Source organism: Hibiscus syriacus, unplaced genomic scaffold, assembly GCF_006381635.1.
Source record: "Hibiscus syriacus cultivar Baekdansim isolate YM2019G1 unplaced genomic scaffold, ASM638163v2 tig00110198_pilon, whole genome shotgun sequence".
In the NCBI taxonomy this organism is placed as follows: Eukaryota; Viridiplantae; Streptophyta; class Magnoliopsida; order Malvales; family Malvaceae; genus Hibiscus; species Hibiscus syriacus.
Window position 1 is genome coordinate 1,089,742 of NW_024062623.1, and position 14,260 is coordinate 1,104,001.

The 14,260-nt window shown below is 34.1% G+C and overlaps 1 protein-coding gene and 1 pseudogene across 4 annotated transcripts; one reads left to right on the forward strand and one right to left on the reverse strand.

Moving 5' to 3' along the window:
• The first annotated feature begins 726 nt into the window (after nt 1–726).
• On the forward strand, nt 727–6,857 carry LOC120218571 (annotated as a pseudogene).
• Nucleotides 6,858–8,580: 1,723 nt separating this feature from the next.
• LOC120218569 lies at nt 8,581–13,041 on the reverse strand. 4 transcript variants are annotated; one of them, XM_039215498.1, is made up of 7 exons: nt 11,430–13,039; nt 10,617–10,672; nt 10,195–10,467; nt 9,856–10,092; nt 9,455–9,574; nt 9,163–9,291; nt 8,581–8,801 (listed from the first exon to the last, which is right to left on the reverse strand). In XM_039215498.1, exons 1-7 carry the CDS (start codon nt 12,973–12,975, stop codon nt 8,781–8,783), a joined length of 2,382 nt encoding a protein of 793 aa, XP_039071429.1. In that variant the 5' UTR covers nt 12,976–13,039; the 3' UTR covers nt 8,581–8,780. The 4 variants fall into 4 exon arrangements, with proteins under 4 accessions (XP_039071429.1, XP_039071430.1, XP_039071432.1 ...); XM_039215499.1 differs by lacking the exon at nt 10,617–10,672 and having other exon boundaries at nt 10,195–10,403; nt 11,430–13,040; XM_039215501.1 differs by lacking the exons at nt 8,581–8,801; nt 9,163–9,291; nt 9,455–9,574 and adding an exon at nt 9,652–9,687 and having other exon boundaries at nt 11,430–13,041.
• Between the last annotated feature and the right edge of the window lie 1,219 nt (nt 13,042–14,260).

Below are 14,260 nucleotides of genomic sequence, written 5' to 3' on the forward strand. Positions count from 1 at the left end.
AAATTAAGGGTGTTTGGTTCAAGGATTGTGGGATTCTCATCCTATGGGAATCCCACATTCTCATGTTTGGTTGACCGGGAATCTCATTCCCGGTAATATTTTATTACTAATAGTAGATTTTTTGGGGTATATTACCGGGAATGTCATTACTTCTCTTCCCTTAGGTATTGTAACATTACCGGTGTTTTGGACTAAAATGCCCTTAAATTTTTATTTTTTTCAAAAATATTCTTCTTCTATCATTGAATAATAAAATTTTTACGAATGTTAAATTACAAATTTATCCTTAAATTATTTTATATTTACAAAAAAAATTTATAATTAACATTTTATATGAAGTTCAGGGATTAAAATTTTTTTATCCTTTCATTAAACCTTTTTTATATTTCCTTTCATTAAACCTTTTTATATTTTTAATTTTGTGAAACAAATTATATAAATATTATGAATTTAATTTTTTAAAGAAAATATATAAATATTTTACAATTTGTAATATTATACAAATATATAATAAGGATAATTTGGTCGAATATATATTCTAATAATCTTTTATTCGTAATTTTATATTCTTGCTAAACCAACCAAACACAAAATACAACATTTTCATTAATTCTATTCTCTGATAATCCTTTATTCTCACTGATAATTTTACATTCCGTGAACCAAACGCACCCTTGTTGTTTTAGTTTTAGATTTCAGTACTTGAGAAAAAATTAATATTTCGAATTCGAATGCAATGCGAGCAATCGTAAACTAGGCCAGCGTCTCTGATCCCAAATAATTTATAAAGCCGTTGGGCTTTACCCGACCCGAAATTATTGATGGAAGATAATTGTGCCGTTGGCGGTGGCAGTGAACCCTCGAGAGTGGTCGCACCGAAGGCTGGTGACCGCCAGGTTTTCACGGTTGAGCTCCGTCCAGGAGAGACAACGTTTGTTTCGTGGAGGAAGCTTGCCAAAGACGCAAACAGAGCCCATGGATCTTCTCCCGCTGCAGCTGCTGCATCTCTGGTGGCGGCGCCAGCACCTGAGCCGCCGCCGAATGCCCACCCTAACCTCCATTCTCGCATCGCTCCTGTAAGAGCCGCCTATTTCAACCCCAATTTTTACTTTTAAATTTATTTTCTTTATTTTTAATGTTCTTAACAGGCATCGTTACTCTAAATTTGACTTAGTAGTTTTGTGCTAAATTATTTAATAAACTGTGCTTGAATTTAATGGTATATTTGAATGCAATTGTATTGCCTGCCTGCCTAGAAATCATTGGAAACCGGAAGAAAACCTGGTAATTGCTTTTAGAATTGCTTGACTGCCTAGAAAACATGGGAAACTGGAAGAAAATCTGGTAATTGCTTTTTTTTTTGGTCCTCTTTTACCTTTTCTTAATCATGTTTGACATTATTCAGGGACAAACAGCTGAACAAGAAGCCAGCCCCAAATCGTTTCAGTGCTGTTATTGAGAAGATTGAACTTCTTTATATGGTATTTACATGTTCTATCGTGCTTTCTAGAATTGTGAGTTGATTTTTTAATATGTTAATGTGAAGTGAAATTCTTTTTCAGGGTAAAGATAGCAGTGATGAGGAAGAACTGGATGAAACTCCAGATGATGATCAGTATGATACAGAAGACTCTTTTATCGATGATGCAGAGCTGGTAAGTACTAAAATTTATTACTTCTATCTTTAGTCCGTCTTATTGGTTTTATGCAACTCTAGTTTGTGCTATTCTTATCATAACAAGGAGTGCGGAATGTATTTTTTTTGGTGTATAACGTTGATTCGTTGGTCATTATGCAGGATGAGTATTTTGAAGTTGATAATTCAGCTATAAAACATGATGGATTCTTTGTTAACAGGGGAAAGTTGGAAAGAATGTGAGTTTCTTTTAACCGTTTTCGTTCGGCTTCTTCTTCACCGATTGGTGACAGCTTTAGTAATGATACTGTTTAGACTTTAGATGCCTATAAATATGCATCCTATGGCATACCAGGAACAACCACACACAATACATCTCTTATTGGTTAACGTTAGGTTAATTAATGAATTATTTTCTCTTCAATAGGCAGAAATTTGGGTTGAATATCAAAATAAAATGGGATTCACAGTTAGGCTTTCAAGTTTGGTTCCTGGTATCATGAATGTTGCCATTTTAGTGGTTGTCAAGGACCCCTTGCCCATTTTATATCATTTTATTTTATGTTTTTTTATAATTGCAAAATAGGTGAAGCATTATTTACCTTACCAAATTCTAGCCTTTTACTGTTGAAAGCTCATTCTTAGTGGATTTCTTCAAAGTTTCCTTCCCTGATTTCTTTTGTTTCTTTTCCTTACTTTTTTCAAGAAATAAACCTCCTGTGGTACCTAACCAACAGCCCAAGAAAAGGCAAAGGAAAGATGCTGCAAAACTTCCCAATGAGAGCGATGATGGTCATTTGTCAAATAAAAATGCTAAGGCAGCAAAGATGATGTCAGGGAGGGCTGAACCATCTCCTGCAAAGAATAATTCTAAATCTCCCCAGAATATGACTACATTAGATGAACAATACAAGCATGTAAAAGGTCAGAATCAATCATCAGTATCTGGCGTTCCTTCCGAAAAGAAATCTTCTGAGAAAGACTAGCATTGGATACTTCTTCATATTTGAATGATCCAAATGGTGGCACTTCTGTACCTTTGGCAGATGTCATGGATATTGAAAGCTCAAAGATGGGATTTCTGCAGTCAGAAAGTGTTGTTGGTAACAACTTGAAAGATGCAACTGGATCCTCTGATGTTTTGCATAAGAAATACCATGATAAAAGTGCTCTCACTCAATCCAAACCTCAACATGGAAAACTAAGCAGCAATGTTGATAAGCTTGAACAATCAGTTAGAACGAGAGAAAACAATGGCATTCATGAATTGCCAGACATTAATGTTTCTGATGGTATACATGCTATGAGAACAGCAGTAAGTTATCCTCTGAATCTTAAACATCTATTTTAATCATTTGTCCCATATCTCAAACTTTCCATTGGCTGTTTTTTGTTAGTCATGATTAGTAGCTGCCCAACCTAGTTAGAGTTTTGAAACGAAGACTATTTCTGTTAATGAAAACCTATAATATCTGAAACAATAGGAATTAAGTGGCTTTATGTGTATGCATTACGGTAATAGAAACTCTAATATAGACTTACATGAGATTTATTCAACTGAAAGATATTAGCCATAGATACAGAGACAAAAGAAACAGTTCTGAGTTAATTTGTTCTAGTCTCTCAAATTTCATTTTAATGTGTGTGGACTACTTGAAACACCCTGGAACGTTCAGAGATGCTTTAAACGTCTCTTTGTGAGTGTGTGCACACATCTGTGTTTTGAAAGATACAAAAGTAGAAGCTATGTGCTTTGTCCAAATTATTGTCCATCAGAGAGACATGAGAAACTAGTTTTGCGTTAGATATTAACGTTTTCATATTGAATTTGGTTTTATGTGCTATATGCTTTGCAGAAATCTTCACATATGGTGAAAAAGGATGGTTCTACTCTTAGGCCCAAAAGTTCCATGCTTGAAAAGGCCATTAGAGAGCTAGAGAAGATAGTTGCAGAATGTAAGTGTATATGAGTCTTGTACAATATAACCATGAATAAATCCTTCTAAAGTAATATTGTTTTCCCTTCCTGTCTAAAATTTCATAGCTAGGCCGCCTGCTATGGAAAATCAAGAGGCTGATGCGATTAAGAGGAGATTGCCTAAAGAAATAAAGCTTAAGCTCTCTAAAGTTGCTAGGTTAGCGGTGTGGGACTGTTATTAACATTTTTATGTCTTGTAAAACAACTCATTTTCAGATTGTCAATTTTTTCCAATGGCGTGATGCCTTCAGGAAAGATTTAAGTTTTACCAATTTCATTTTGATATTTGTGGCAGGCAAGCCAGGGGAAAGTTTCCAAGGAGTTACTGAATCGCCTGATGAGCATCCTTGGTCATTTAATACAGCTAAGAACCCTTAAGGTATCAGACACCTACAATTTTTCAGTCACAGCTCCAGAATATTGCACTTAATCAAGTTCATATATCATTTGTTGCATGCCAACATACCTATAACACTCAAATCTAGAATATTTTCTGTTAAATCTCCCTTTCTACTGACATAGCTTTTGCTTTTAGTACATGTGATGTGATGTAGTTCCTTTTGTTTCGGCGAAGAAACTTTTCCTTGTATTGGACTACTTGTGACCTTTGGAATTGCAGTTATGGTGGCTCTGTAATGTTAGTGCATATATTTTGGTTCTTGACTCATGCAATTAAATTTGTGTGATCTTGACACATTTTTTCTTGGGTTAGAATCCAAGTTCTGTCGGATCCTATTTTAGAACCATACTACTTGAGAGACTGTTTGTTGGTGATCAAATATGTGAGCAAGTTTTCTGGCTTTTGGAAGATTTCCCATGCTTTATCATCTTCATGCTTTGAAATGTAGCACTGGTAAAATAATTAATGAACAGGGACTATGTAAACATTTTGCTTGTTACTTTTATATATTTTATTTATAAAAGATTAGACCTCTTTTTTGCTCAATTCATTTCCAATAAATTCGTTAAATCAAAATGGGTCATCTTTCTCAATTACTCATTTACAAATTTGGGACAATATTTTGGATGCAGAGGAACCTCAAAATCATGATTAATATGGATGTGTCACCAACAGCAAAGCAAGAAAAAGCTGCTAGATTTCAACTGATCAAGAAGGAAATCACAGCGATGATAAAAGCGAGACTTCCTTCTTTTGAGACAAAGGTTTGTTTTACTCTCTCTCCTCTCACCCCTTGTTATTCTCTTTTTTTTCTTCTTTTTTTACTTAGTTGTTCCTAATTCAACAGTCTTTTATCTTTTTGCCGCCTCACTGTGATTAAATATAGCTTTTACACTGCTTTGCTTAAGATCAAAAGCAAAAAAAAAAGAAGAAAAAAACCCCTACACTGTATGAAAAAATGCATTTTTCTTTTCAGATGTTGGAACAGCAACCCAGAGCTTCTGATGATTTTCAAGAAATTGGTTCTGAAGAAAGAGTTTTTTAGAAAAAAATTTAGCATGGACGCACCATTGGAGAACAAGATTTGTGAACTTTATGACCTCTATGTTGACGTAATCGCATGTCCCATATTGACAAATTCATCTTTGTTGGGAAAATTTTATTCGTAATGAATCTTATCTTCACTTTTCTATCGTTTATTTGCTGCAGGGATTAGATGAAGATGCTGGTCCACAAATCAGAAAGCTTTATGTAGAGGTTAGGCACTAAATAATTATTTCTCTACTAATTTGTAAAAGATGCCTTCAATTCATAATGAAAGACAAAATTCATAATGAATTCTTATTCTTCTGTCTTTCCCTACTTCCCTTTTTTTTTCTTTTGTACCCTTCACTTGAACAACTACGCTATCTTTCCCTTTGATCACATTTATACCTAAAAGATGCCTTCAATTGCTTGTTGCTCAACAGAATTCATAGATTTTATCTTACATTGTCACTATTGTTCTTTCCCAAATAATTTGATTCAATCTTGTGAAGTTCTTCAACGCATTTCCTGTGTTAACCTTAAATGGATCTCTTGTTCTTTGATCTGATCATTTTCCTTTTGCTTTTCGTTTGTTGGAGATAAAGCTATTGGTTATTGTTCTTTATTCTTGATTATGGTTCTACATTGTATGATATATTATATCATCTTACATTTGGAGTACATCTTTGAACAGCTTGCACAGCTGTGGCCAAATGATATGATGGACAACCATGAGATTAAACGTTCAATATGTAGGGCAAAGGAAAGACGGAGAGCAAGGTACAATAGACGTAAGGTACTTACTCTCTTCTCAGCATTTCGCCATTGTTGTGGTACCACATTTTATCGGTGTTTATATGTTCTCAAATTAAGTTGCAAGTCTTCTGCAGACTGAATGCAATCCATCACAAAAACTTTTAGCTTCAAGGTTTTGTTAGGCTTGGCTATTGATAATCTTTCTTTTCTGAACATTTAGCTCAACCTAGCCCTTGTTTGCAATTATTCTTAGGGTTTCAGATTCAGATGAACCAGAAGTTTTGTTTGCCATTTTTCGATGGATCTCCGATTTATTGATTGTTGACTACTATCTCATCAGGTTGATTGATGTTTGCTTTTTTTGTGTTCTTCTTTGTCCTTTTTAAAGGATCAGGAGAAAATCAAGAGGAAAAAGATGTTGGAACCTGGGGTGGAGGAGAGCGCTCGAGTGGACTCTGCCTCAAGTGCACAGTCACAGCACACACAGGAGAGGTCGGCTATTGATCCCGGTACTCAAGCTTTACTTTCAACTAACAAGTCACTTTCGAACACAGCAGCAGCTGCCATCCGGGTTCCTAGTCCCTCGACAAATGATTCCAGTTTTGACGGACGAAAACAGGATAAGTTAAAGGGCATCTCAAGCAGTGCCATGGATGATGAAATCAAGATGGCGGATGCCTCACTTCCAAAGAAAAAGATAAAAAGGAAACCGGAAATGGAGTTGGATGAATCTCATTTCCAGCCCCAAAAGTTAGCTCCGCAACAGGGCATCAATGACCGGCACAAATCCGTCAAACAGCCGATTAATCTGCCTTTGAAATCAAAGATTCCGACAACCGCTGTAAGTTTCGAGCAATAAAGCTAACACCATAAACGCTCAATTCTCAGCTTTTTAGTTTTTATGTTTACATTATGGAGAGCTTCATTGTTTCTGAGTTCCATTTTTGTAAATAAATTTTCTTCCTCTGTTGAATTGGAGATAGCAAAAAGGAGGTACGGCAAGTATAATTTTCTAGCCTTAGGCAGCTTTTCTTTCAGCTTGAACAATTTTAGTTTTTTTTAAAACCACCTATATATATATATGATCAATTGTCGGATTAATTTGGATCGAGTATTACAGTAGTTTATTATGAGGAATATCATTTGAATCTAATTTATTTTATTCATATTGTTAAGATTTGATCTTACTTAAGAGATTTAATACATCATCTACCAAATCAATTAATTCCTGATAATTTTATGATTTTAATAATATGAAATTTGGCAACTTTTATTAATTTAAATTTTCATTTTTGATTACACATATTTTTTATTTCCCGTTAAACAAAAATTTAATTTGTATTAAATAACATTTTTTTAAAAACAAAATTATTTTCATTTGAAATAAATATTTTTTTTAATTATGTAACGGTTAATTGGTATCAAATAATTTTAAGATAATAATTAATATTTTTGTTTTTAAATAAAATAGCTATACATTATTATTTAATCAATCATGAAATATTTATATATAAATCAATTGTCATTTCATTTATAATTTGTCAAGAAATTCTTAAAATACAATATTTTATACATGTATTCATACTATTATTGAACCCATCAGTTTGACCATTATCAATTTATTTGGTAAATATATTTTTTTGTATAACGATGATTATAAGATATTATTTGTTTAAAATCTTTTTTGATTATTGATTATGTACACATCCTACAGATTCAACTATTTGAATTAAAATCTCAAAGAACAATACTTATTTTAACTATTAAGACCGTTTAATGAGTTCTAATTAACTGATATTTAACCAACTAAGACGAGGAAATTATATGGATTCATATTCTTCGCAATTTTTAAATAAAGTAAATAAAAAACATTCAAACATATATAATAATTTATTAGATTCATGTGGGTGAAAGTTACTCAATAATAATGACAAAATAATAAAAATAATCAATAAATCTAGATTTATATACCATAATTTCTTTTCATAGTTTAAAATTGAAGACAAAAGTGATTCTTCTTTTGTAGATTTGGCTTTCTGGTCTATGTTTTCCACTTACCCCATATTACTCAAAAAAAAAATTAATCTATTTAATTTAAATTATTTATGAACTTATAACTCAGGGCTACTCAAATAATATTTATATTAATATTTTTAACGTACTAAATATATGCTAGTAAATATGACGATCTTGTAGAATATATATATATATTTTAAAAAGTAATCTATGAATAATTTGTAGGGAAAATATTAATAAATTTTAGTTTCCTTTGTATATTTAATTTTAGATGAGTTTTTATTTTAATTTTTAATACGAAACATAGTCAAATATGATTATAACCGTGTTTTATCCTATTCTAAAACAAAAGTACAAGCATTGGATAGGACAATCCCGAATCCTTAACATAAATTATAAAATAAAAAACAATTCATCTTTCATACTTGTCTAAATACTCAATTGGCCATTATTTCTTTTTCTAAACACTTTAGCCTTCAATATTTTAATTTTGGTCAAAAAGACTTATTTTAGAGGGAAAAAACCCGTTAATTGGTTAACGATCATTTACACTATATCGGTTAGTTTTTTTTATTTAATAATTAATACCATCTAATAAGATGTCGATATATGTTATTATTTTATTGATGAAAAAGTAATATATATATATATATATATATATAAACTGTATTTAAATGACTCAAATTAGATACATTACCTGAAGTGTTTATTTTTCTTAAAAGGATTCGTATTTAGCATATGTGTTTGACATGGTTATCATAGTCCAACATTTACCGTCATTTTACTTGTCATGAGGAGAACTTCAACATGAGTTGCGACACTTCACACTCCTCACGCCCTGTATACATGTATCGGTGTGATTTTCTGTACAAAGGTCATCCGCACCGTCGTCTATCAGAACCAGATTACAAGGTTTGCCAGCAGCTAAATCCCAGAGGAGAAACGGTTAGGGTGATGATAAACCTTGATCACTTCCCATGATAGTATACCTGCAAGTTGAGATCAATGTTAACTGATTACTTTTCATCCATGGTTGGTAGGAAACTGAAAACAAAACCGAAAAACAAACGATAACCACAAGCAAATCTCATTTCCGTTGTTGGTTATCATCTACATGCATGGAGGTCTTAAAGCCTAGAAACGGAAATGCAGAAGTCTGTCGAATTGAAAGGATCAAAATAGAACACTGTTATAGTTCAAAAAGTGGGTGATGGCAACCATAACAAATGCCAGGCTTGAAAAGAATAAAGTGGTTATTTGTGTAAAATACAATTTGGATTGTTTACCTCATGAGAAATGATATAAAAGGATCAATTTTCATGAAAAGCTACATAAAATCACAGAACATACCTTAACGTTCCGATCACCAAAACCGACAAAAAGCTTCCCCTCCGAGTATGATAAAGCTGTTATGACAGAATCACAAGGAATTGATCCAATCTGTAGAACATCTACTTCAACATCGTCTCCTGCTAGTTCCTGCAAATCAGTTATCCCGATGACATCGGTAAATCTAAACATAGAAAAAGTGCTCCTACAAATGAATAGAATTTTAGAATAAAGTGTACAACGGTTTTCCCCATCTTAGTAGAGCCCACGTCTCAGGCAAACAAAGATTAATTAGTTAAGCCTGTGTTCAAACCTGTGCCTTGATGGTCCGGTCCCAACTTCCTGTAAAAAGCCATTTCCCACTCAAGCTAACAGTGAAAATGGCACCATTGTGTATTTGCATTGATTTCCGAAGCACATCGTCCCTCCAGATCTGGAAAGAAGAATGAAGGATGGAAATGATCTCATTACCAAACTCGAATAAAAGGAAAGGAGGGGGTGGCAAGAACAGATGTTGTGCATTTACTGAAAAGCACTGAAATCAGACTTCTAGCTTTCAAGCAAGGTAGTTTCAGACTGTGGATACCGGCATCATTCCATAAGCTATCATACGGATAGTGTGGCATCAATTCATTTCCATAAAAAATGTAATCGCACGCGAAAGAATACAATAAATAGAAGACAAACTCGAGAAATGTTCGAAGAACAAAGAACCTTTACAGAGCCATTTTCATAAGTAGCAATAAGTGTATGCTGGTCAGCTGCAAGAGACAAGACGGTGGACACGGTTCTCAGCATGTCTTCCCCTAAAACAGTTAAAAGGCTATGATCACTTAGACTCCACAATCGAACAGTTCCATCCCAACTCCCACTGTAAAGAACTCCATTACTCACTGCTATGGCAGAAACTACCGATTTATGGCCAGTCATAGTGCCTGACAGGGTGCCATCCTGGAAGAAAAGGAAAGCAAGGTTCCGAATTATTATCATCTAGCATTTCAAAAGGTTAATAAATAAGCAGCAAACATATAATGATAAATTAAAGAAATATACCCGTAATGACCATTCTTTAATCAATTTATCTCCACTTCCTGTGTATAAATAGCCGTTCTCTGAAACTGCCAAAGCATGAATTCCGCTGTAGCGCCAATCCTTTTCCTCGTACCATTTGTTCAACGGTTCTTGCTTGAAAGGGGTAGTAATACTCCATAAAAATATGCCACCTCCACTATCGCCACTAATGCATAATGGCTGTTCTTCATCTACACAGATAACAGCCATTACCTTGTGCTCGTGACCTCTAAACGTATGCAAATGGGAGTAGTCCTGTAATTAATTCAGGAAGAAACTGATTCAAAAGGGAGTCAATAATCCAAATTAAATTACTCATAGAAATATTACGCTTCCGGAGTATGCTCGGAATTAAATTGTACAAGTAGAGCCACTTGAATAAATGATAATTTAGGAGAGCATACCTGCAGAGACCATACTTTGACTGATTTATCGAACGAAGAGCTAAACAGATAACCCCCTAGAACAGAAAAAGGAAAATCTGAATACAGCTCCTAAATTGCCTGAGATTCATAAAATCATTTAACACTATATATGTTTTGAACAATAAATTTAAGACTGTATGCGAAGAAGAAGAAGAAGAAGAAGATCAAGCATACCATTAACATTAAAAAGAAAAAGATAAAAGGTAAACAACATAGTTTAACCGGATATGATGCAGAAAGTATCATAGGCGAAGCAATCGTGCAATGGAAGAAACACTGTTTCAATTATCAAAAAGCAAAAATCAACAACGCTTGCCACCCCGGCTTCAAAACACCCACCCCATTAACAAAAGGAAACCTTGTAACGTGGACAATAAGTAACTATACTTGGACAAGCAACCATGTCCATGCAACAGCGAATTCAAAGTTAAATTTTTCTTACAGCAAATGTGAGAAAAGGCGACAAAATTACCATAGATTCACTGGCCTGATGCTAGTAAAGTTCCTAAATACAGAAACCATAACACAATAAGAACCTTTTCCATCATTTGGCCAGGAGATATTCCTATTGATTTCATTGGTAGCAAGGGAATTCCCCCTTTAACCATTACTTGGCACTGAATCAATTAGGCTCTGATGCTTGAAAATTAACAAAGATAGCACTAAAAACAAAGATGCATTTAACTCAATTTTCAGCAATGCCTTGCAATTTCTTCTACAACATAATTAAGGTAGCAGTCAAATGTCCTGAATTTGAAACAGCGTATATTAAAGACAGAGAAGAAATTGCACCTCCTACGGCTAATCCGGAAACACAATCAAGATGGCCTTGCAAATCTTTAGATTTAATGCTTCCCTCGGTGAGACCATTAACCATGTCCGTTGCACCATTTGTTTCATTTCCTTGTGTCTCTTCTTTTTCCTGTTTTACAGGTCTTACCCCAGACATCAGACACAATTTTCCCGCAACCAAACATCGATCTCCGTTCTCATCATAACTTGCACCATCCAATTTCACCAATTTATCGAATTGAGGTTTAATAACTAGCTCCCTAATACATTTCCATACATCTCTCACAAGTGAACGATGCTCGGGATCAAGATCCAAGCATTTACATAGAATCTGTTGCAAAGGCACACATTTGTCCCCAAATTTAGTTCCAAACAAAGAACTCACTTTCTCCATGAAACTTGTATACACACTCGAACAATCTATTTCACAATTTTCACTTCCTTTCACAATAATATGGCACATATAATCAACCAACTCATCACTAAAAGCTTCCCCATTGACAATCCTAAGCAGAATACAACTTAACAACCAAGCATCCGAACTAGATCCTATCGAATATCTTGAGCTATCACACTCTACCTCAATACCCTTTTTATCTAAAAGCTTAAGCAACACCTCAGGGCTAACAAATACATCCCTTTTCAACAAATCTTTAAACAAAATACCAATTTCTTCATCACTAATCTTTTTACCACTATAAACAACATTCATAACATTTATTCCCCTTCCGGTCAATAACACCTCGTTCAAATCAATATATATATGCCCAAAATCATCGAACTGAAAGCAAGCAAAGCTTAAACAACCAGCAATCAACCCTTCTCCATGTAAAGAAACGACGGCCTCGCACATTTCCATACCGATCATTGCGAAATTAAAAACCCCATCTTTTTCAAAACTACACAAGTTTTCATCCAAAAAGTTACCCCATCTCTGCTTCTCACTTACTAAATACAAAACCCCATCCCCAAGATCACCCCACAGACCCAACATTCTACAAATTCTACAAATTTGCTTAGTAAATGCTCTTAAAACTAAACCCAATTCTTCTCTTCCATCCTCTTTCATTTCACGCAAACAATCCATAACTCTCACGAGATACTCAGTATTAAACACAGAGTCATCCTCCCCACCGGTTGAAAAATACCCAACAGGCAAAAGACTCACTTTGTTTCTGTCAACGTCATCGTCACGGAGGAGGTAGTTTTTCCAGTTGGAGTAAAATTCGTCGGACCAAGATCGAGGGAGGAAAGGGACATGGGAGACATTTTTCGGTTTGTTGACGGGTTTTCGGGGATTTTCAGAGGCGGGGATGAGTCTAAGGAGGTCGATGTTTTTGGGGAGAGTCGTGGGACCCTCCGGCGGGTACTTGACGAGAACCGTACAGGCGGGGCATCGGATCGCTCCCGGGAGTTTCTTAGGGAGGTTCACGAGGCATGACTCGCACACCGTGTGGCCACAAGCGAGCACACGCGGGATCGTGCACTCGCCGTCGTACGGTTGCAAGCAAACCGGACACTCCGGTAATTCCTGCGACTCCTCCATCACCACAGGACAGAAGAAGGAAAAAAAAAGGTTAGTTTCTCGTCCTCATAAAACGCTGTACCCTCCAGAAAAACTCGTTTCACTTTGACTTTTTTCTGACATTTTTACCCTTATAGTTTCCAAATAATACCAAAATCACTCACTTTTCTAACTGTAGTTCCTGCATGGCATCGTCCATGTCGATGTGAACACAGGTTGAAGAACTCTAGTTCTGCAACTGTAAAATGACGTGTGTGTAAACTATTATTATGATATTAGAGTAAGAGTGTGTTTGGTTTATGGAATGTAAGATTATAGGTAGGAATGTAAGATTATCCGGGAATAGGATTACTGGAAATATTATATTTTGTATTTGGTTGACTTAGCAGGAATGTAAGATTACCGTGTTTGGTTAAAAGAATAAAAAATTATTGAAATATATATTTAATCAAATTGTTCTTATTATATTGTCAATTTTGTAAAAAAAAATTAAATGGAAGGGTAAAATTTTATTTTAACCACTTAACTTCATATAAAATTGTAATTATAAATTTTTGTTTTGTAAATCTAAAATAGTTTAAGGATAAATTTGTAATTTAACCTTCGTAGAATTTTTATTATTTAATGACAGAATAATAATATTTTTGAAAAAAAAATTAAGGGCATTTTAATCTAAAACGTCAGTAATCCAACAATACCTAAAGAAAGGTAGGTAATGACATTCCCGATAATATACCTAAAAATCTACTATTAGTAATCTTATATTACCGAGAATAAGATTCTCAGACTAACTAAACGGGGGAATGTGGATTCCTTCCAAACGCCCCCTAAGTGTTTGATAGAGTATATCATCAAAAATTGTAAACAAGTAATTAATTTTAGGGTAAACTACACTAATGGTCACTAATATTTGAATAAATTTTTGTTTTCTTCACTAAGTTTAAAAAATAACAAATTAATCACTAATATTATCGATTTGTAACAAAATAATCAGTCCATCGTATCTCCATTAATTTTAAATTGATGATGTGGTTACATTAATAAAAAAAAAAGTTAATATTTAGTTTTATTCCTAAAACACTGCTAAAACATCAAACTGACCGTTAAACAATAGTTTTATATTTACTTTTATATCAAACAGACCCTCCCTCCTTTTCATCCTTAATAATATTTTGATTTCAAAGACTGTTCATCTCTCTCATCAGTTTCAAAAAGCTTAGTTTCTATGTTTATATGAAGAGTAACATGAATGAAGTTATACTAGCCAGGTTATCTGCCCAGGACATGTTAACATCTTTTTCCTAAC